Here is a 22,691-nt window from a genome sequence, read left to right on the forward strand (position 1 = left end):
CTACTTGCACATTCATCTTCTGCACATCTATCACTCCAGTGTTTATTGCTAAATTGTAATTATTTTGCCACTATGACCAATTTATTGCCTTACCTCCCGAATCTTACTACATTTGCACACACTGTATATAGATTTTTCTATCGTATTATTGACTGTATGTTTGTTTATCCCATGTGTAACTCTGTGTTGTTTTTGTCGCACTGTTTTTCTTTAATCTTGGCCAGGTCGCAGGTGTAAATGAGAACTTGTTCTCAACTGGCCTACCTGGTTAAATAAAGGTAAAATAAAAAAATGCTCAAAGGGATAGTCAATGTCTGCTTTTTTTTTTACCCATGAACCAATATGTGCCCTTTTTGTGAACCATAGGAGAACCTCCCTGGTCTGTGTTTAAAATTCACTGCTCGACTGGGGGACCTTACAATTATCTGTATGTGTGGGGTACATAGATGAGGTAGTCATTTAAAAATCATGTTAAAAACTTCTTTATGATACGGGGCAGCATTTTCACTTTTGGATGAATTGCGTGCCCATAGTGAACTGCCTCCTACTCTGTCCCAGATGCTAATATATGCATATTATTATTACTATTGGATATAAAACACGCGGAAGTTTCTAAAACTGTTTAAATGATGTCTGTGAGTATAACAGAACTCATATGGCAGGCAAAAACCGGAGACAAAATCCAAACAGGAAGTGAGAATTCTGAGACTGGTCAATGTTCAACTCATCGCCGATTCAATTCCCTGTAAGATATGGATCTGTTTGCACTTCCTACGCCTTCCACTAGATGTCAACAGTCTGTAGAACGTGGAATGAAGCTTATGCTGTGTTGTGGGGCCGGATGGGAGGGGAATGAGTCAGTGGTCTGGCAGAATGCCAGTTCCTGGTCACGTGCTTTCCTCATGATATCGCCTTGCGTTCCATAACTTCTACAGACATGAAGGAATGCTCCGGTTGGAACGCAAAAATTCATTTAAAAAAACATTATTGTCAACTGTATATGTATGGAATTACACTGCTTATAAGTAGTCACCCTTTCAAAATGTTCACCTTTTGTGAATGGGCAGAGCGTATAGATCCTTATGGGAAACTTGTAAAAATGTTGAAAAACATAATTTCACTTTGACATTATGGGGTCAGGGAGCTGACCAAGAACCCGGTGGTCTCTCTGATAGCGTTCCAGTGTTCCTCTGTGGAGATGGGGGAACATTCCAGAAAGACAACCATCTCTGCAGAACTCCACCAATCAGGCTTATTGTAGAGTGGCCAGACGGAAGCCACTCCTCAGTAAAAGACTGCTTGCAGTTTGCCAAAAGGCATCTAAAGACTCTCAGACCATGAGAAACAAGAGACTCTCTGGTCTGATGAAACCAAGATTGAACTCTTTGGCCTGAATGGGAAGCATCATGTCTGGAGGAAACCTGGCACCATCCCTACGGTGAAGCATGGTGGTGGCAGTATCACACTGTGGGGATGTTTTTCAGCAGCAGGGGCTGGGAGACTAGTCAGGATCGAGGGAAAGATGAACAGAGCAAAGTACAGGGAGGTCCATGATGAAAACCTGTTCCAGCGCGCTCAGAACCTCAGACTGGCGCGAAAGTTCACCTTCCAAAAGGACAAAAACCCTAAGCACATAGCCAAAACAACGCTAGCGTGGCTTCGGGACAAGTCTCAATGTCCTTGAGTGGCCCAGCCAGAGCCCGGACTTGAACCCGATCAAACATCTCTGGAGAGACCTGAAAATAGATGTGCAGCAACGCTCCCCATCCAACCTGACAGAGCTTGAGAGGATCTGCAGGGAAGAATGTGAGAAACTCCCCAAATACAGGTGTGCCAAGCTTTTAGTGTCATACCCAAAAACAGTTGAGGCAGTAATTGCTGCCAAAGGTGCTTCAACAAAGTACTGAGTAAAGGGTCTGAATATTTATGCAAATGTGATATCAGTTTTACATTTACATTTAAGTCATTTAGCAGACGCTCTTATCCAGAGCGACTTACAAGTTGGTGCATTCACCTTATGATGTCCAGTGGAACAACCACTTTACAATAGTGCATCTAACTCTACTTGAAAACGCAACAGAAAACGCAACAGAGACGCAACAGAGAAGCAATTTGCAGTTTTGCAAATCACTAAACAGTCAATAGACATGAAATCATAAAATTACACAAACTCTGTAGGACACTAAATACTTCATAATAACAACCCAAATGTTATAAGTGGTGGAGTTGTCCTTTAAGTCATATAACTAGTCTCCCATTGACAGCAATGCATGACTTAGGATTCACCCATGTTACTGTCTGTATGGAGCTAAGGGGAGGATGTGTATGATACGCACGCACAGTGACACATCCATGCTACAGTGATTCCTCAGCAGCACATGCCATGTCCACACCCTGATACAGAACAAAGAACATGGAGAGCAGTAGGTGTTGAACATGCCCTGCCCTTCTCTGCCTAGCCCCATCTGAGTCACACGCCCACACACACACACAAATCTGATATTCATCAGAGACATAGCCTATTGCTGCAGTGACTGCTATGACATTTCCCGACAAATTACATATACCATGTAGCCTAAAGTAGGACTCAGCAATATGACCAAAATATCATATCACAATATTTCTCTCATTTTTTTACTTGATATAGCTAGCTTTGATGAAGCTAAAATATTAATGCTCACCTATTGTTCCCCGATTTAGAATATACCATTGCACAAACAACATGCTGATCTAGGCCTACATCAGAACTGGTGTCAGGCTGTATTTGCTAGCTAAACTCAGCAAACTTAACATGTGTAAATATTGGTATGAACATAAGATTCAACAACTGAGGCATAAACTGAACAAGTTCCACAGACGTGTGACTAACAGAAATGTAATAATGTGTCCCTGAACAAAGGGGGGGTCAAAATCAAAAACAGTTAGTATCAGGTGTGTCCACCAGCTGCATTAAGTACTGCAGTGCATCTCCTCCTCATGGACTGCACCAGATTTTCCAGTTCTTGCTGTGAGATGTTACCCCACTCTTCCACCAAGGCACCTGCAAGTTCCTGGACATTTCTGGGGGGAATGGCCCTAGCCCTCACCCTCTGATTCAACAGGTCCCAGACTTGCTCAATGGGATTGAGATCCGGGCTCTTCACTGGCCATGGCAGAACACTGACATTCCGGTCTTGCAGGAAATCACGCACAGAACGAGCAGTATGGCTGGTGGCATTGTCATGCTGGAGGGTCATGTCAGGATGAGCCTGCAGGAAGGGTACCACATGAGGGAGGAGGATGTCTTCCCTGTAACGCACAGCATTGAGATTGCCTGCAATGGCAACAAGCTCAGTCTGATGATGCTGTGACACACCACCCCAGACCATGACGGACCCTCCACCTCCAAATCGATCCCGCTCCAGAGTACAGGCCTCGGTGTAACGCTCATTTCTTCGACGATAAACGCGAAGCCGACCATCACCCCTGGTGAGACAAAACCGTGACTCGTCAGTGAAGAGCACTTTTTGCCAGTCCTGTCTGGTCCAGCGATGGTGGGTTTGTGCCCATAGGCGACATTGTTGTCAGTGATGTCTGGTGAGGACCTGCCTTACAACAGGCCTACAAGCCCTCAGTCCAGCCTCTCTCAGCCTAGTGCGGACAGTCTGAGCACTAATGGAGGGATTGTTCATTCCTGGTGTAACTTGGGCAGTTGTTGTTGCCATCCTGTACCTGTCCCGCTGTACCAATCCTGTGCAGGTGTTGTTACATGTGGTCTGCCACTGCGAGGACAATCAGCTGTCCGTCCAGTCTCCCTGTAGCGCTGTCTTAGGCGTCTCACAGTACGGACATTGCAATTTATTGCCCTGGCCACATCTGCAGTCCTCATGCCTCCTTGCAGCATGCCTAAGGCACGTTCACGCAGATGCGCAGTGACCCTGGGCATCTTTCTTTTGGTGTTTTTCAGAGTCAGTAGAAAGGCCTCTGTAGTGTCCTTAGTTTTCATAACTGTGACCTTAATTGCTTACCGTCTGTAAGCTGTTTGTGTCTTAACGACCGTTCCACATGTGCATGTGCATTCATTGTTTATTTTTTTATTTATTTTTTATTTATCCGTTATTTTACCAGGTAAGTTGACTGAGAACACGTTCTCATTTGCAGCAACGACCTGGGGAATAGTTACAGGGGAGAGGAGGGGGATGAATGAGCCAATTGTAAACTGGGGATTATTAGGTGACCGTGATGGTTGAAGCCAGATTGGGAATTTAGCCAGGACACCGGGGTTAACACCCCTACTCTTACGATAAGTGCCATGGGATCTTTAATGACCTCAGAGAGTCAGGACACCCGTTTAACGTCCCATCCGAAAGACGGCACCCTACACAGAGCAGTGTCCCCAATCACTGCCCTGGGGCATTGGGATCTTTGTTTAGACCAGAGGAAAGAGTGCCTCCTACTGGCCCTCCAACACCACTTCCAGCAGCATCTGGTCTCCCATCCAGGGACTGACCAGGACCAACCCTGCTTAGCTTCAGAAGCAAGCCAGCAGTGGTATGCAGGGTGGTATGCTGCTGTTTATGGTTCATTGAACAAGCATGGGAAACAGTGCTTAAACCCTTTACAATGAAGATCTGTGAAGTTATTTGAATTTTTACGAATTATCTTTGGGGTCCTGAAAAAGGGACGTTTCTTTTTTTTGCTAAGTATGTTTGCTCTGACTAAGTACATTTAGCTAGCTAACTAGCGATTAGCATTAACGGCTAACACAATTTATTTTAGCCACAACTTACTAAGAAAAGACAAACTAGCTCTTTGCAGACAGTAAGATACAAAAACTAATAGTGTAATTATAGAACTCTTGTGGATTTATATTAAGAAGCAAAATGGAAAGCAGCATCAGTGTTACCAACACCTTGTTGCATCTTCAGAATTGACCATGAAGATTGCAAGTGGTTGTGACTCCTGGTAGAGCAGAAAAACTGCTTTCCTTGTGTGTGGAAGGCGAGACGAGTCAAGGAGCATAAACACTGACATTACACACGGCGGAGTGGTTTAACATATTTAACAAATCAAACATTGATTCCGGAGTTCCAAATTAAGCAGCAGCAGCTGAAAAGATGAGCTCCTACAAATATTGAAATTTAAATGTTTTTTTAGAGTAAAGTACATCGAAAAAAAATCAAAAGAAAACTGCAAACTGAATAGGAGACCAAACAAGCAGCAAACAAAGAAGAAAGGCTTTTGAAAAAGTAACAATTTTTCATAAAATTATACCGTTTTCTTAGCTAGCTAAGTTGTTTACCTGTTGCTAGGCAGTTGCTAGGGACATTCCTGAAAGAAGCTAGCTAGCTAACAAGGAGTGTCTAGTTGGCAGAAGAGAAGAAGGGACAAAGAAGGGACAAAGTGGGACAAAATAAGGACAGAAGAAAAGGGAAAGGGGACATTAAGGTGAAGCAGTCCTCTAAAGACACAAAAGACAATAATACAAGAAACAACACTTCTATTGCCTCTCCCTCTACGATACGCACTTCCGGTTTGGTTTGGAGCGAGTAGTTGCATTCCGCTTTGCTCCACAGGTAGTATTACAGGTAGTATTACATTTCATTTCATTACAGTACAACAGTTTGATTTGTTTGATCTTAGCTGGCTACATAGCCGTCTTTGTATCCAAGATAATTGTGTAGTCTAGAGTAATTGTCGAGGTTACCTAGCCAGTTAGAGGTTACCTAGCCAGCTACACTTTCAAACAAAGTCAACAACGCAGCCACTGCTAGCTAGCCTATTTCACCAGCCAGCAGTACTATATCATTTTAGTCAATAAGATTTTTTGCAACGTAAGCTTAACTTTCTGAACATTCGAGACGTGTAGTCCACTTGTCATTCCAATCTCCTTTGCATTAGCGTAGCCTCTTCTGTAGCCTGTCAACTATGTGTCTGTCTATCCCTGTTCTCTCCTCTCTGCACAGACCATACAAACGCTTCACACCGCGTGGCCGCTGCTACTCTAACCTGGTGGTCCCAGCGCGCACGACCCACGTGGAGTTCCAGGTCTCAGGCAGCCTCTGGAACTGCCGATCTGCGGCCAACAAGGCAGAGTTCATCTCAGCCTATGCTTCCCTCCAGTCCCTCGACTTCTTGGCACTGACGGAAACATGGATTACCACTGATAACACTGCTACTCCTACTGCTCTCTCCTCGTCTGCCCACGTGTTCTCGCACACCCCGAGAGCTTCTGGTCAGCGGGGTGGTGGCACTGGGATCCTCATCTCTCCCAAGTGGACATTCTCTCTTTCTCCCCTGACCCATCTGTCTATCGCCTCCTTTGAATTCCATGCTGTCACAGTTACCAGCCCTTTCAAGCTTAACATCCTTATCATTTATCGCCCTCCAGGTTCCCTTGGAGAGTTCATCAATGAGCTTGACGCCCTGATAAGTTCCTTTCCTGAGGATGGCTCACCTCTCACAGTTCTGGGTGACTTTAACCTCCCCACGTCTACCTTTGACTCATTCCTCTCTGCCTTCTTCTTTCCACTCCTCTCCTCTTTTGACCTCACCCTCTCACCTTCCCCCCCTACTCACAAGGCAGGCAATACGCTTGACCTCATCTTTACTAGATGCTGTTCTTCCACTAATCTCATTGCAACTCCCCTCCAAGTCTCCGACCACTACCTTGTATCCTTTTCCCTCTCGCTCTCATCCAACACTTCCCACACTGCCCCTACTCGGATGGTATCGCGCCGTCCCAACCTTCGCTCTCTCTCCCCCGCTACTCTCTCCTCTTCCATCCTATCATCTCTTCCCTCTGCTCAAACCTTCTCCAACCTATCTCCTGATTCTGCCTCCTCAACCCTCCTCTCCTCCCTTTCTGCATCCTTTGACTCTCTATGTCCCCTATCCTCCAGGCCGGCTCGGTCCTCCCCTCCTGCTCCGTGGCTCGACGACTCATTGCGAGCTCACAGAACAGGGCTCCGGGCAGCCGAGCGGAAATGGAGGAAAACTCGCCTCCCTGCGGACCTGGCATCCTTTCACTCCCTCCTCTCTACATTCTCCTCTTCTGTCTCTGCTGCTAAAGCCAATTTCTACCACTCTAAATTCCAAGCATCTGCCTCTAACCCTAGGAAGCTCTTTGCCACCTTCTCCTCCCTCCTGAATCCTCCTCCCCCTCCTCCCCCCTCCTCCCTCTCTGCTGATGACTTCGTCAACCATTTTGAAAAGAAGGTCGACGACATCCGATCCTCGTTTGCTAAGTCAAACGACACCGCTGGTTCTGCTCACACTGCCCTACCCTGTGCTTTGACCTCTTTCTCCCCTCTCTCTCCAGATGAAATCTCGCGTCTTGTGACGGCCGGCCGCCCAACAACCTGCCCGCTTGACCCTATCCCCTCCTCTCTTCTCCAGACCATTTCCGGAGACCTTCTCCCTTACCTCACCTCGCTCATCAACTCATCCTTGACCGCTGGCTACGTCCCTTCCGTCTTCAAGAGAGCGAGAGTTGCACCCCTTCTGAAAAAACCTACACTCGATCCCTCCGATGTCAACAACTACAGACCAGTATCCCTTCTTTCTTTTCTCTCCAAAACTCTTGAACGTGCCGTCCTTGGCCAGCTCTCCTGCTATCTCTCTCAGAATGACCTTCTTGATCCAAATCAGTCAGGTTTCAAGACTAGTCATTCAACTGAGACTGCTCTTCTCTGTGTCACGGAGGCGCTCCGCACTGCTAAAGCTAACTCTCTCTCCTCTGCTCTCATCCTTCTAGACCTATCGGCTGCCTTTGATACTGTGAACCATCAGATCCTCCTCTCCACCCTCTCCGAGCTGGGCATCTCCGGCGCGGCCCACGCTTGGATTGCGTCCTACCTGACAGGTCGCTCCTACCAGGTGGCGTGGCGAGAATCTGTCTCCGCACCACGTGCTCTCACCACTGGTGTCCCCCAGGGCTCTGTTCTAGGCCCTCTCCTATTCTCGCTATACACCAAGTCACTTGGCTCTGTCATATCCTCACATGGTCTCTCCTATCATTGCTATGCAGACGACACACAATTAATCTTCTCCTTTCCCCCCTCTGATAACCAGGTGGTGAATCGCATCTCTGCATGTCTGGCAGACATATCAGTGTGGATGACGGATCACCACCTCAAGCTGAACCTCGGCAAGACGGAGCTGCTCTTCCTCCCGGGGAAGGACTGCCCGTTCCATGATCTCGCCATCACGGTTGACAACTCCATTGTGTCCTCCTCCCAGAGTGCTAAGAACCTTGGCGTGATCCTGGACAACACCCTGTCGTTCTCAACTAACATCAAGGCGGTGACCCGTTCCTGTAGGTTCATGCTCTACAACATTCGCAGAGTACGACCCTGCCTCACGCAGGAAGCGGCGCAGGTCCTAATCCAGGCACTTGTCATCTCCCGTCTGGATTACTGCAACTCGCTGTTGGCTGGGCTCCCTGCCTGTGCCATTAAACCCCTACAACTCATCCAGAACGCCGCAGCCCGTCTGGTGTTCAACTTTCCCAAGTTCTCTCACGTCACCCCGCTCCTCCGCTCTCTCCACTGGCTTCCAGTTGAAGCTCGCATCCGCTACAAGACCATGGTGCTTGCCTACGGAGCTGTGAGGGGAACGGCACCTCCGTACCTTCAGGCTCTGATCAGGCCCTACACCCAAACAAGGGCACTGCGTTCATCCACCTCTGGCCTGCTCGCCTCCCTACCTCTGAGGAAGTACAGTTCCCGCTCAGCCCAGTCAAAACTGTTCGCTGCTCTGGCACCCCAATGGTGGAACAAACTCCCTCACGACGCCAGGTCAGCGGAGTCAATCACCACCTTCCGGAGACACCTGAAACCCCACCTCTTTAAGGAATACCTAGGATAGGATAAAGTAATCCTTCTAACCCCCCCCCCCTTAAAAGAGTTAGATGCACTATTGTAAAGTGGTTGTTCCACTGGATATCATAAGGTGAATGCACCAATTTGTAAGTCGCTCTGGATAAGAGCGTCTGCTAAATGACTTAAATGTAAATGTAAATTGAAATACCGTTATACAAGGTAAAGTAAAAACCCAAACCGGTCCGTGCATAAAAACAGGTATTTAGTACAATACGGTACTAAAATACCAGTATTAATAAACAGCACTAGCCTAAAACAGACCTACTAAACATATTATAACTCACACAGGTTATATTGATTTGATGGCAACGAGAGGGTGTGTAGCTCCTGCAACGCGGCAAGTGGCAGCCAGAGCAGCAGAGAGATTCCCTAACACCAAAAGCACTATGTCCACCCTGTTGCCATGTGGAGATGTGCCCTTCCACATTATTCAGACCAACAATGCAGCACTTTAAGTATTTGGAAAATTATTCTTGACAAAATGTTCGACAAAAATGCAGCTGCTAAAAAACTCACTGAGAACTGTTAGAGCCCCCCGATGATGAATTTAAAAATTGCATGGTTCAAAGGATGAAGAAAAAAAGAGCAAAGTGGCAAACAAGTCAGGCTGCTCAGCTGATTGGTTGACATATTGTCAATTGAAAAATTGTGACAAAAAATATATATATATATATATAAATAAATGGGAAAAAATGTGTCCATATGTCCTGTGTGTCCATAGGAGCGGAAGGAAGCGAAAGTAATTCCACTACCTAAAAATAGTAAAGCACCCTTTGCTGGCTCTAACAGCCGCTCAATCAGAAAAGCTGACTGTTCTTAGTAAACTGATGGAGAGAATTGACTTAGATGACTGATGATTGGCTAAAATAAATTGATAATCAGATGATAGTTGGAGCTGTATTGTTAGATTTCAGTGCAGCTTTTGATGCTATTGATCATCACTTATTATTGAAAAAAACACTTGTTATGGCTTTACGTCACCCGTCATCACATGGTTGGAGTTATTTATCCAATTGAACTGAGAGTATTCTTCAATGGAAGCTTCTCTAATATCAGAAATGTACAGTGCGGTATTCCCCAAGGCAGTTGTCTTGGGCCGTTACTGTTCTCTATATTTACAAATTATTTGCCACTTGTCTTACAAGCTAAAATGACTATGTATGCTGACAATTGCACACTACACATCAGCACGTAGAGCCAGTGAGCTCACTGAGACTCTTAGCAAGGAGTTACAGTCAGTGTTAGAATGGCTAATGAACAATAAACGGGCCTTAAATACATATATTTGGTTCAAAGCATAACTCTTAGACCTAAACCTCAACTGGAGTTAGGAATATAAAAGGTGTGACCACGGAACAAGTTGAAGAATCTGAACTCCGAGGAGTAACACTGGCTGTTCAGTTAATATGGTCAAGTCATATTGACAAAATTGTTGTGAAAATGGAGAGAGGCATGTCTGTTATAAAATTATGTTATGCGTTTTTTTACACAATTGTACTAGTTGTTCAGGCTTTGATCCCAACTTGATTAATGTCCGGTAATATGATCAGGTGCAGCAAAGTAAGACCTAAGAAAGCCGCAGCTGGCTCAAAACAAAGCAGGACGCCTTGCCCTTAACTGCACACACAGAACTAACATCAACAACATGTATGACAGTCTTTCATGCTTGAGGAGAAATTGACTGCTTCCCTTTCTAGTCTTTTTAAGAAACGCTTGTGTGTTGAAAATGTCTAACCAGTTGTATAGTCTATTTGCATACACTTCAGGCATACATACCCCACCAGACCCGCCACTATGGGTTTCTTCACAGTACCCAAACCAACAACAGATTTAATGCGTCACATTATATATAGTCATGTCATCGTGGAATGCTCTGACACCAGTGGTTACTCAGGCAAACAGCTAGTTCAGCTTTAAAAAACAAATAAAAACATATTGTATCACAGTACCTCTCCTCTTTCTACAATACCTAATTTAACTGTACTGTATATAAGAATATGTACAGTACCAGTCAAATGTTTAGACACACCTACTCATTCAAAGGTTTTTCTTTATTTCCTACATTGTAGAATAACAGTGAAGACATCAAAACTATGAAATAGCACATATGGAATCATGTAGTAACCAAAAAAAAGTGTTAAACAAATCAAAATCCTTGAATGAGTCCAAATTTGACTGGTACTGTATATATGAATAGTGTGTCAATATTATTTTTGTTGTCTCTTGGTGTCTTCCCTATATGTACTTTTTTTTTTAAATTGTATAATTATTTAATGTATTATTATCTCATGTTGTTCTTGTCTATTACTGTTCTGTACTTTGTAATGTATTGGTAGGTTTTATGTGGAACATAAGACAAGTAGCGGCTGCATGTGCAGTAGCTAATGGGATCCTGATAAACGAAACTACTACGTGTTCAGTTTGCCCTCCAAATACCAAGGAATAAGGAAGCAAGTTCCTACGAAGTCAGATACGCATAGAAGCTGGTTTTCCCCCTGAGAGTAAACGTGTTACCACAACTACATATGGTCTTATCAAAGAAGGCAAACTTTCCCGTGGTCATCTTAGTACCATTGTTTTACGTATTATAAATGCATTTGTGTTTGTGTAAGCTTGGCTTAGTGGCTGGCTCTGAGGGCACTGCATACCATAGCACTCCCCACTGTACCAACACCTAAAGCAAACTACTCTAATGAGGCCCAGGCAATATCTATTTACAATTTTTTTTTTTTTTATAAACTACATATTTAACCAACTATTAACTGTCTATACATTTACAACCCCCCCTTAAATGTCTTAAAGTAAAGTCTTACCAATTTATATTATTAATAACTCTGAACACTCTTTGCATAAACACTCTTAGCATGGAACTCCTGGGTGACTTCCACTTTCTAAAGAACCAATTCTAAGAACAGAGCAGGAATAGAGAAACATGGGAGTGGTTTTCTCAACAAGGCTTGGAATGACAGATGGGGTAGAATCTAGAATCCCTAACATGGTGCTTTACATTCCTTTGTCAGGCAGAGTTCACACCGAGGACTGCGAGGGAGGGACAGCCTGGTGGCAGGAACAAATACATACATTAACTCTAACCGACTGGCTGAAAGGTTTGGCATTACCAGCTTGTCTTTCTTTGCAGTCCTGCTGGGCATATGATAAGATCCATTCGCCGTCTCAGGAACCACTTTAACATGATATGCTAGACATTTCTCCAGGCGATGTGAGATCTGATCATCTGAGTAGCGGGACTGCAAAAAATAAAACCTAGAAACGCAGCCACTGATTGACTGACTTCCCTGAACAACTGTCTGATTGGCCCGACTGGCCGGGCAACCGACAGACTGCAGACAGGACTACAGGAACTGACTCATGGAATAGCCAAGACAACTGGAAGGACGGACTGTGTCCCAAATGGCACCCTATTCCCGACATAGCGCACTACTTGACCATATGACTCTGGACAAAAGTAGTGCACTATCTATAGTGCCATTTCAGGCACATATCTAGTCTATTAATACCCCACTACTCTCCGATTATGCAGTACTGCACTGCCGCGCTCTCTCAACGTTGCTTTTCTCTCAACGACGTCAACGCACTCTCAAAGTATGTTTCACTGCACCGCCCAGGAAGGTACAGTACTTAGGCCTATAGAGTATACTCTGAGGCTCTGAGAGCACTGAGCAGTGTAGTCCTATGACAACGTTTTAGCTCACGCCTGCCAGCACTATAAGTCTAATTTAGCCTACTGCAGTGTCCCACAATTTACTGCAACTGCACTGTCCAGGAGACGCAGAGTGAGACGCAGCAGCTCATCAATATTTGGCTATAATACAGAGACAGAAGTTCAGAGCTTTCAACCGCTGAACCTAACTTAACATTAACCCTTACCACTAACCCTAAACGCAAATTAAAGTACAAATAGCTCATATATTTACTGCTCACTTTCTGATGATCAGTGGTATAAAGTACTTAAGTAAAACTACTTTAAAGTATTACTTAAGTCGTTTTTTGGGGTAACTTTTACTTTACTAAAGAAAATAAGGTACTTTTTACACAATTTCCCCTGACACACAAAAGTACTCATACCATTTTGAATGGCTAGCAGGAAAGGAAAATTGTCAAATTCACACACTTATCAAGAGAACAACCCTGGTCATCCCTATTGCCTCTGATCTGGCAGACTCACTAAACACAAATTCTTCAATTGTAAATCATGTCAGTGTTGGAGTGTGCCCCTTGCTATCCGTAAAGAAAAAACTCAAAAAAACAACAATGCCGTCTGGTTTGCTTAATATAAGGAATTTGAAATGATTTATACTTTTATACTTTTACTCTAGTAGTAATTTACCGGGTGACTTCCACTTTTACTTGAGTAATTTTCTATTAAAAAGGTATCTTTACTTTTACTCAAGTAGGACAATTGGGTACTTTTTCCACCACTGCTGATGATATTGCCATTGTCACCTTTGTCCTTTCTAGCATGGCCATTTAGTGACAAAAGGATCAATTCATCACTTTCCAACTGAAAGCAAAATGATGCATCAACAGCTGCTACTGTACAAAACAACGTAACAGTGAGACACACACTCAGCATGTCCAGAAGAATAACTATTCTCACAGGACAGGAGCGGCTGTGTTATAATTACATTATAATGAAGTCTTCTTGTCAAAAGGAGACTACAGCAGGATGACTCAACCTAAACAGAGCTGAAGAGACTAGGCTACCTAATCCTGCAGCTATGACTCATCAGTGTACACACACACAACGGGAAAAGATGACATCATTCCAGACTCATCACCGGCAGGGCAGCAGATGCCTATAGAATTGAACGCTCATTACTCCACTGACTGGGGAGGTGGGGCCGCTTTCTGCCCGGCAACCACGTGACTTTCTATCCGTCACACCGCCTGCTGGCCTGGCTTAGAGTGCGCTACGAGAACATGCAGGGATGTAAAGGGAGCAAGGGGCTATTGGGCACAAGGTGATGTAACTAGAAACTTCCGTATAGTTTCAGCCACTTTCTGATTACATTCAGATTTAGCCAAGTTCAAGCAACATCTTGTGGGGCAAATCGAATACCCACCCCGTATGCCTAGCCTACATTGTTATCATCATGCATAAAATGTTTTTCATTCAGTAGCCTAATCATGAATGCCAAAGTTTTGATTTGGGATAGGCACAAGAAACACACACATTCGGGTTTCTACAACTGACAGATGATGCATTAACGTTGTTGTTTATGTGCTGTTGGTAGCGTCGGCAAGCCTTCCGGGCGTAACCACTGTCATAGCGCGACGATTCAACCTGCAGACAGTTGAGGTTCCTTGCTATCTGGGATCCTTGGAACATCCAACTCTGACGTCACCCCACTGAAGTTGAAATTTAAAATGATTAAGGTTATGGTTAGGGATAGAGTTTAGGGTAGGGACAAGCGTCGTGTAGGAGTGACACCACCTGTTGGAAGACAATGCTCACTGACAGCACTGGGGCACTGCGTCCCCACCGATAAGTAGGCTTCTGCATAAACATCCATATCAATCTGCACCATAAACACTTCCTCAAAAACAATTTCAGTGGTGCCTTTTTGTTTACTTGAGAGGCAGTAGTGAATAGGCGACTGAAGTCTTTCGTCTAGACTGTTAAATGCTCGTAAATGGAAAAAGCTAGCTAATCCATTTTTGTTTACAGGATGTTGTTCACCAGGAAAACCTATCTGCACAAAAACAAAGATAATCTGATGTTTGAAAGACAGTCAGACCCAAGCCACTCAGAAGAGTGCGTAGCACAGCAATCTGGTTACAGTAACCTCATTTTTACACTGACTGACACTTCGTAGGCAGCTATCGTAAAATGCTGAGAAACAAAGTATCCCCTGGCCTGATTTTGTGGTTTGAAACATTGCAGATTGCTACACTCTGCAATAGTTCATCAAAAAAATCTAATCAAATTTTATTTGTATCATAACATCTGCTAAACATGTGTATCGCAGGTGTAGCGAAATGCTTGTGTTTCTAGCTCCAACAAGAGTGTGCAAAGCTGTCATCAAGGCAAAGGGTGGCTACTTTGAAGAATCTCAAGTATAAAATATATTTTTTGATTTGTTTAACTCTTCTTTGTTACTACATGATTCCATGTGTGTTATTTAATAGTTAATGTCTTCACTATGATTCTACAATCCAGAAAATAGTAAAAAAATAAAGAAAAACCCTTTAATGAGTAGGTGTGTCCAAACTTTTGACTGGTACTGTGCATGTATGCATGCCTGTATGTATGTAAACTCAGAAAAAAAAGAAACGTCCTCTCCCTGTCAACTGAGTTTAATTTTCACCAAACTCAACATGTGTAAATATTTGTATTTATATAACAAGATTCAATAACTGAGACATAAACTGAACAAGTTCCACAGACATGTGACTAACAGAAATTGAATAATGTGTCCCTGAACAAAGGGGGGGGGGGGCAAAATCAAAAGTAAGTGTCACTATCTGGTGTGGCCACCAGCTGCATTAGATACTGCAATGCATCTCCTCATGGACTACACCAGATTTGCCAGCTCTTGCTGTGAGATGTTACCCCACTCTTCCACCAAGGCACCTGCAAGTTCCCGGACATTTCTAGGGGGAATGGCCCTAGCACTCACCCTCCGATCCAACAGGTCCCAGACGTGCTCAATGGGATTGTGATCCGGGCTCTTCGCTGGCCATGGCAGAACACTGACATGCCTGTCTTGCAGGAAATCACGCACAGAACGAGCAGTATGGCTGGTGGCATTGTCATGCTGGAGGGTCATGTCAGACTGAGCCTGCAGGAAGGGTACCACATGAGGGAGGAGGATGTCTTTCTTGTAACGCACAGCGAACACAGAGATTGCCTGCAATGACAACAAGCTCAGTCTGATGATGCTGTGACACACTGCCCCAGACCATGACGGACCCTCCACCTCCAAATCGATCCCGCTCCAGAGTACAGGCCTCGGTGTAATGCTCATTTCTTAGACGATACACGCGAATCCGACCATCACCCCTGGCTCATCACTCAGGACTCGTCAGTGAAGAGCACTTTTTACCAGTCCTGTCTGGTCCAGCGACGGTGGGTTTGTGCCCATAGGCGACGTTGTTGCCGGTGATGTCTGGTGAGGACCTGCCTTACAACAGGCCTACAAGCCCTCAGTCCAGCCTCTATCAGCCTAGTGCGGACAGTCTGAGCACTGATGGAGGGATTGTGCATTCCTGGTGTAACTCGGGCAGTTGTTGTTGCCATCCTGTACCTGTCCCGCAGGTGTGCTGTTCGGGTGTACCGATCCTGTGCAGGTGTTGTTACACGTGGTCTGCCACTGCGAGGACGGTCTGCAGTCCTCATGCCTCCTTGCAGCATGCTTAAGGTACGTTCACGCAGATGAGCAGTGACCCTGGGCATCTTTCTTTTGGTGTTTTTCCAGAATCAGTAAAAAGGCCTCTTTAGTGTCCTAAGTTTATATAAATGTGACCTTAATTGCCTACCATCTGTAAGCTGTTAATGTCTTAACGACCGTTGTTTATGGTTCATTGAACAAGCATGGGGAACAGTGTTTAAACCCTTTACAATTTTTACGAATTATCTTTGAAAGACAGTCCTGAAAAAGGGACGTTTCTTTTTTTTCTGAGTTTATGTATGTATGTATGTATGTATGTATGTATGTATGTATGTATGTATGTATGTATGTATGTATGTATGTGTACACACACTACCGTTCAAAAGTTTGGGCTCACTTAGATATGTCCTTGTTTTTGAAAGAAAAGCAATTTTTTTGTCCATTAAAATAACATCAAATAGATCAGAAATACAGTGCAGACATTGTTAATGTTGTAAATGACTATTGTAGCTGGAAACGGCAGATTTTTTATGGAATATCTATTTAGGCATACAGAGGCCCATTATCAGCAACCATCACTCCTGTGTCCCAATGTCACGTTGTGTTAGCTAATCCAAGTTTATCATTCTAAAAGGCTAAATTGATCATTAGAAAACACTTTTGCAATCATGTTAGCACAGCTGTAAAGTGTTGTGATGATTAAAGATGCAATAAAACTGGCCTTCTTTAGACTAGTTGAGTATCTGGAGCATCAGCATTTGTGGGTTCGATTACAGGCTCAAAATGGCCAGAAACAAAGACCTTTCTTCTGAAACTTGTCAGTCTATTCTTGTTTTGAGAAATGAAGGCTATTCCATGTGAGAAATTGCCAAGAAACTGAAGATCTACACACTGTGTACCGTGTTATTTTTCTCCTTTCACTTCACCAATTTGGACTCTTTTGTGTATATCCATTACATGAAATCCAAATAAAAATCCATTTAAATTAGAGGTTGTAATGCAACAAAATAGGAAAAACGCCAAGAGGGATGAATACTTACAAGGCACTGTAAGTCATGGAAAAATGTGTAGAATTACAGGAAATTGGCTTTATAGGTGTAATATGCAGAAATCGCCCCACCATTTCCTGGTTGTTAAAATTCTAATAGTTTGCCTAATTTCAGTTTATGTGACAAAAAAGCCCCCCTTCTCATCGACGGGGCTGTAGTGGAGCAGGTTGAGCGCAGTTTGAGTGTCCACATCACCAACAAACTAACATGGTCCAAGCACACCAAGACAGTTGTGAAGAGGGCACGACAAAACCTATTCCCCCCCCAGGAGACTGAAAAGATTTGGCATGGGTCCTCAGATCCTCAAAGGGTTCTACAGCTGCACCATCGAGAGCATCCTGACTGGTTGCATCACCGCCTGGTATGGCAACTGCTCGGCCTCCGACCGCAAGGCACTACAGAGGGTAGTGCGTACGGCCCAGTACATCACCGGGGACAAGCATCCTGCCATCCAGAACCTCTATACCAGGCGGTGTTAGAGGAAGGCCCTAAAAATAGTCAAGGACTCCAGCCACCCTAGTCATAGACTGTTCTCTCTGCTACCGCACGGCAAGCAGTACCCGAGTGCCAAGTCTAGGTCCAAGAGGTTTCTAAACAGCTTCTACCCCCAGGCCATAAAGACTACTTAACATCTAATCAAATGGCTACCCATAATCAAATGGCTACCCCCCTCTCTTTTATGCTGCTGCTACACTCTGTCATTATCTAATCATAAGTCACTTTAATAATTATACCTACATGTATATATTACCTCAATTAACCGGTGCCCCCGCACATTGACTCTGTACCGGTACTCCCTGTATATAGCCTCGCTATTGTTATTCTACTGCTGCTCTTGAATTATTTGTTACTTTTTTTTATTAATATTTTTTGGTAATTTTCTTAAAACTGCATTGTTGGTTAAGGGCTTGTAAGTTAGCATTAAACTGTCAGGTTAAATACCTGTTGTATTCGGCACGTGACAAATAACATTTGATATGTTGAGAATCATTGTACCATCTAAATCGCTACGAAATATATTTTCCATAACCCAAAATATTGTATTTTCAGCTTTTTGAAACTGGTGTACAAAATCGAAAGTAAAAGAGCAAAAACAAAACTTAAGGGAAACATAGCAATAGCACACATAGAACTGCTTTCAATGTAAATGACAGATCTATATCTCACATTTCTATGTAAATTTGGTCAGGTCTCCCAAAAAGTTACATATTGCAATTTTGTTCTCTGCCCCATGGCAAAATTAGTATAATTGCATAAAATGTGTTATAAAATTGATATATTTTCTCTCTGCCCAAATGACAAAATGTGTACAATAGCAGAAAACTTGCTTTAAAACTGTAAAATGTTCTCTACGCCTTTGGCAAAATGGGTAGAATTGCAGGAATTTACTTTAAAACTTCAATTTCTCTCTGCTGACAAGGTGGGAGCCCCCAACAAAAACTTACTTACGCCCCTAAAAGGCTCGAGTGTGTAGTAATTTAACCTTTTTTTTACTGATATGAAAATGATGTTCCTTATCTCTCCAAAACCGTACCGCAAAGGAAAGCAAACCTCCGTCAGAATATTTATACCGTCAATAGGGGCATAAGCATTTGGCGTCTATGAACGGGGAACTCTATAGTAGCTCCTTGTAATATGGATGGAATATCTTTCGTAGGATGGAGCAGAGTTTACTAAGCAGGCTCTAGTTCTCGTAGATATTGTTGATTTACTGGAAAGGTACCTACCAGACGGATCCGTAGGCTCCCGAGCCGACCGGGGACAGGGTCTGGTACCGCTCCGGGACCTCCCATATCGTCTTGTTGAGCTCCTGTCGGTAGAAAGTGGGTCTCTCCTTGTGAGACATTCCCTGCAGAATGCAGACAAACAAGCCCGTCGTAACTTCGGTTTCCTCGTTTGCGTGGTACTAGTGATGCTGGTGGTGTCTAAAACTCAATACTAAGATAACTATTGTTGACCCAACCAACAGACGAATTTGGTCTCGCGCATTCCGGACTGTGCAAACTTTATCCCGTGCACCACATGAGAACCGCAGAGCCGGAACACAGTGAGCTATGATTGATTTCTCCTCTCTGCAGATTCCGATCTTGTTTATGGGTACGTTCAGCGGATCACTTTCGTCAAGTCGACTTTCAAAATGCATTGCATAATGTGGTTAAAAAAAATCGACGAACTTCACAAAAATCATGCGATCAAAGGTCATGACGTTTTGACTGCAGTCAACTGCAAGTTTTTGCAGTTGCTCTTCACCATAGAGGATAATAGAGTCCTCTAGTGGCCAAAAGGACATTTTAGCATTGTCAGCCCCATTTTTTGTTTTATTGAACCTTTATTTAACTAGGCAAGTCGGAAAGAAATCGTATTTACAATGACGGCCTACATTGAGGGCTTCCACCATGCTTCTGCCATTTTAAAGTATATATACAAAATGTATATATATATCTACAAATATAAATATAAGTCCCCTATCTATCTCTAGGCTCTTCACCAACTTCATCCTGCAGCCATCCCTGCATTATGGGAGGCTCTAATTAACCAACGTTGCTGCCATTCATATCGAACAGTGGATATATACAAATAACGGTGATATTTGGGTTTCTCTCTCACTAATTGACTGTACAATGTAAAACACTTGTATAAACAATTGCAACACTGCCATGTTGAAAAACCACATTAGTGTCTGACTTTCGGCTGTCACAGCTGCACCTCCCCCAATTTTACTCCTCGACATTTGTCTACTGTTGGTTGCTTTAGCCACTCAAACTTGACTGTGTTGAGACGGAACGTGAACTGGGTGTAATCATTAGTCCAAACAGTTGAAAAAAATACGGGTAGGGCCAGGTAGGGCCCTACCCGTTTTGTTCAGGTTGCTTCCGTTTAAGAAACGCTTTGCAACAGAATCGGTTTTAATAAGCCCCTGAAGTGCTACCCCGTCCCTATTCACACATCTCGTGTGTTTTGAGTTTGGCAGATGGGGAAATCCCACTGAAATATGTGGTAATTCCTAATATCCTTTGCCTTTTACTGTAGGCTACATGTTGAAATCAAAGACAGGTTTAGAAACTCTGTGTTGAAATGTTGAAAAAAATTACGTATGCAATAGTGATTGACCCGTTGGGCTTATTTAATATATCACAGTGTTATGATGGCCTTACTATCTTGATGTTTCCCCAATATTTTGAATTGCCACCTGGACAAGCCTGCTGCATACATTTTTACTTGCAGTAATCATAGGCCTAGCTGTTAGTTTAATTAGGTTACAGCTAACGATTAGCATACGTATGCTATACATTTATATCAAAGACACTCATTACACCCTATTTGTTTAGCTTTATATACAGTATGTTGAAAATCCTCCACACATTTCCACCAATCACCCCCATTTCCAGGTTTCTACAGGGGCTGTATGTCCTCCTAGCCTCATACAAACTATCCTGATCTCACTAGCTGACATTTAATTTCGCTACACGGATAGAGCAAAACAGAATTTGAGCTCGCGACATCAGGATGATTCGTACCAGGCTGACGTCCTCCCCAACACATGTTAATTAGGCTCACATGCTTCCAATTAGTGATGGAACGTTTGCTCTTTTTACTGACTCAGATCTTTTCAACTCGGTAGCCTAGTGGTTAGATTGTTGGACTAGTAACCGAAAGGTTGCAAGTTCAAATCCCTGAGCTGACAAGGTACAAATCTGCCGTTCTGCCCCACTAGGCTGTCATTGAAAATAATAATTTGTTCTTAACTGACTTGCCTGGTTAAAAAAATAACAAAACTTTTGACTTATTTCTTTAATTTGATTCTGTAATGCCCAGAGCACGCAGGAACCCCTACCGGCAAACGATGAACTAAAAACTTGAAAGAATTCTACAAGCCTCTTGTTCGCCATAGGGGGCTTATTGGAGCTGTCATTTGTGAATGACAATTATAAAAGTGTACTTCAAACAATGTACATGTCTGATCTCTAGGCATGGCCTACAAATAAGATTATTTATTGTTACGTTTCAAACAAGGTCTATGGCCACAACCGGACTAGACTGTGAACGACTCTTGTGCGAAATGCAATTGCTTGACTGCCACCAGGGAGATTAGCACAATATTGTTTGCAAACTGCAGCCCCACAAACGAGTCGTACTAGAGTTCGAGTTGAGCTGTGTAGGCCATGTTTTGGTTCTACAAAGCTGTGTCCATCGATAACAATCAATTAATTGCATTAATTATTGCACCATGCGATCAATTACCAGTTCTAAACATGTCTTTTTCTTCTCTACGTTGCCTGCAGCATGATTTTGTTTTCTGTGCGCACAGTTGGTCGGATAGACAGTTGGTCAGAGCAAGTGCTGTATCCTGAGCCACTGAGCCGGGGGAGCGCATATTAATCCTACTGTAGAATTCATTGCAGCCACAAGGTCAAACTAACGACAAAAAATAACAAGTCACTCGGAAAAAACGGTTCACGACTCTCGAGCGAGTAAAAAGAGGAGTTCAAAAATAACAAATAGTTTGCGAATTGCACAACACTACTTCCAATCAATCAGTGTGGCAACCTCATAGACTGGAAGCATGTAGTGTTTGAACATGTTGAACGTGTTATATAGTTCATAGTCCTTAACTTCTGAAGTTCAGCCCCTGTTTCACCTGGATGCATTATTGCTTAAAAATCATCCATCCATCCATCCATGCATCTTTATGGGTTCTACTAAGCTAAGATATGGAAAAACAGAGAAAAAAATGTACCATAAGGAATAAGGTTTGGAAGTGTCTGTCCTATATCTAGGAGATATAAGAAAGAATAGGAAATATTTTTGTTTTTTGAACAGATTAAATATCTGTTCAAAAACCTGTTCAACCTCCATACTTCCATTCATTTTTTAAACCAGTACCAGGTTACCTTCATACGAGTCCTCCTGGGCTTTGTGAGCGTTTCTTCCTTCCATAGAGTGGTCATATTAGTTAGTGGGTCAAACCGTCCACCACATTTGTGGAAGGCCGACATAGGCTGATTAAGTGGATTGAGACGCAGCCCATGCAACAACACAGATATCTCTAGCTTAAACTGACAGATTTTTATGGGTGCAACAATAGTCAACTGAGAACTGAGATCCTAGTGTTCTTACAGACACTCCACTGTGAAGCTCCATAACCCTCCAATATTTTTCAAAATACTGCATCTCTCCTTGATACACAATTGGCTGGGACAAAGATCACCTGACCAACTTTGATTTTGGTGTGAATTGTCCCTTTAATGTGGAGGAGACCGTAGATTAAAAATACAAACATTTAAACATTTAAGAAAAATACATTACTTACCCAGTTTGTCCACAGAGTTTCTAAACCATCTTTGGTTTGGCTTTGTTACTCCCAATATCTGAGTTCCATTGCTCTGTCCTGATGAACCCGGATATGTCATTTGTTTTCCATCCATTAG

At 43.4% G+C, this 22,691-nt stretch overlaps 1 protein-coding gene across 1 annotated transcript in view; it reads right to left on the reverse strand.

The window, feature by feature from the left end:
* LOC139536519 (mitogen-activated protein kinase 14A-like) overlaps positions 1 to 19,510 on the reverse strand; it is a 53,452-nt gene extending 33,942 nt beyond the window's left edge. The window contains exon 1 of the mRNA XM_071337080.1: positions 18,990 to 19,510. Coding sequence (XP_071193181.1) covers positions 18,990 to 19,108 — 119 coding nt within the window. The 5' untranslated portion in view covers positions 19,109 to 19,510. The remainder of the gene's footprint in view (positions 1 to 18,989) is intronic.
* Between the last annotated feature and the right edge of the window lie 3,181 nt (positions 19,511 to 22,691).

Source organism: Salvelinus alpinus, chromosome 12 (assembly GCF_045679555.1).
Source record: "Salvelinus alpinus chromosome 12, SLU_Salpinus.1, whole genome shotgun sequence".
Classification (NCBI taxonomy): Eukaryota; Metazoa; Chordata; class Actinopteri; order Salmoniformes; family Salmonidae; genus Salvelinus; species Salvelinus alpinus.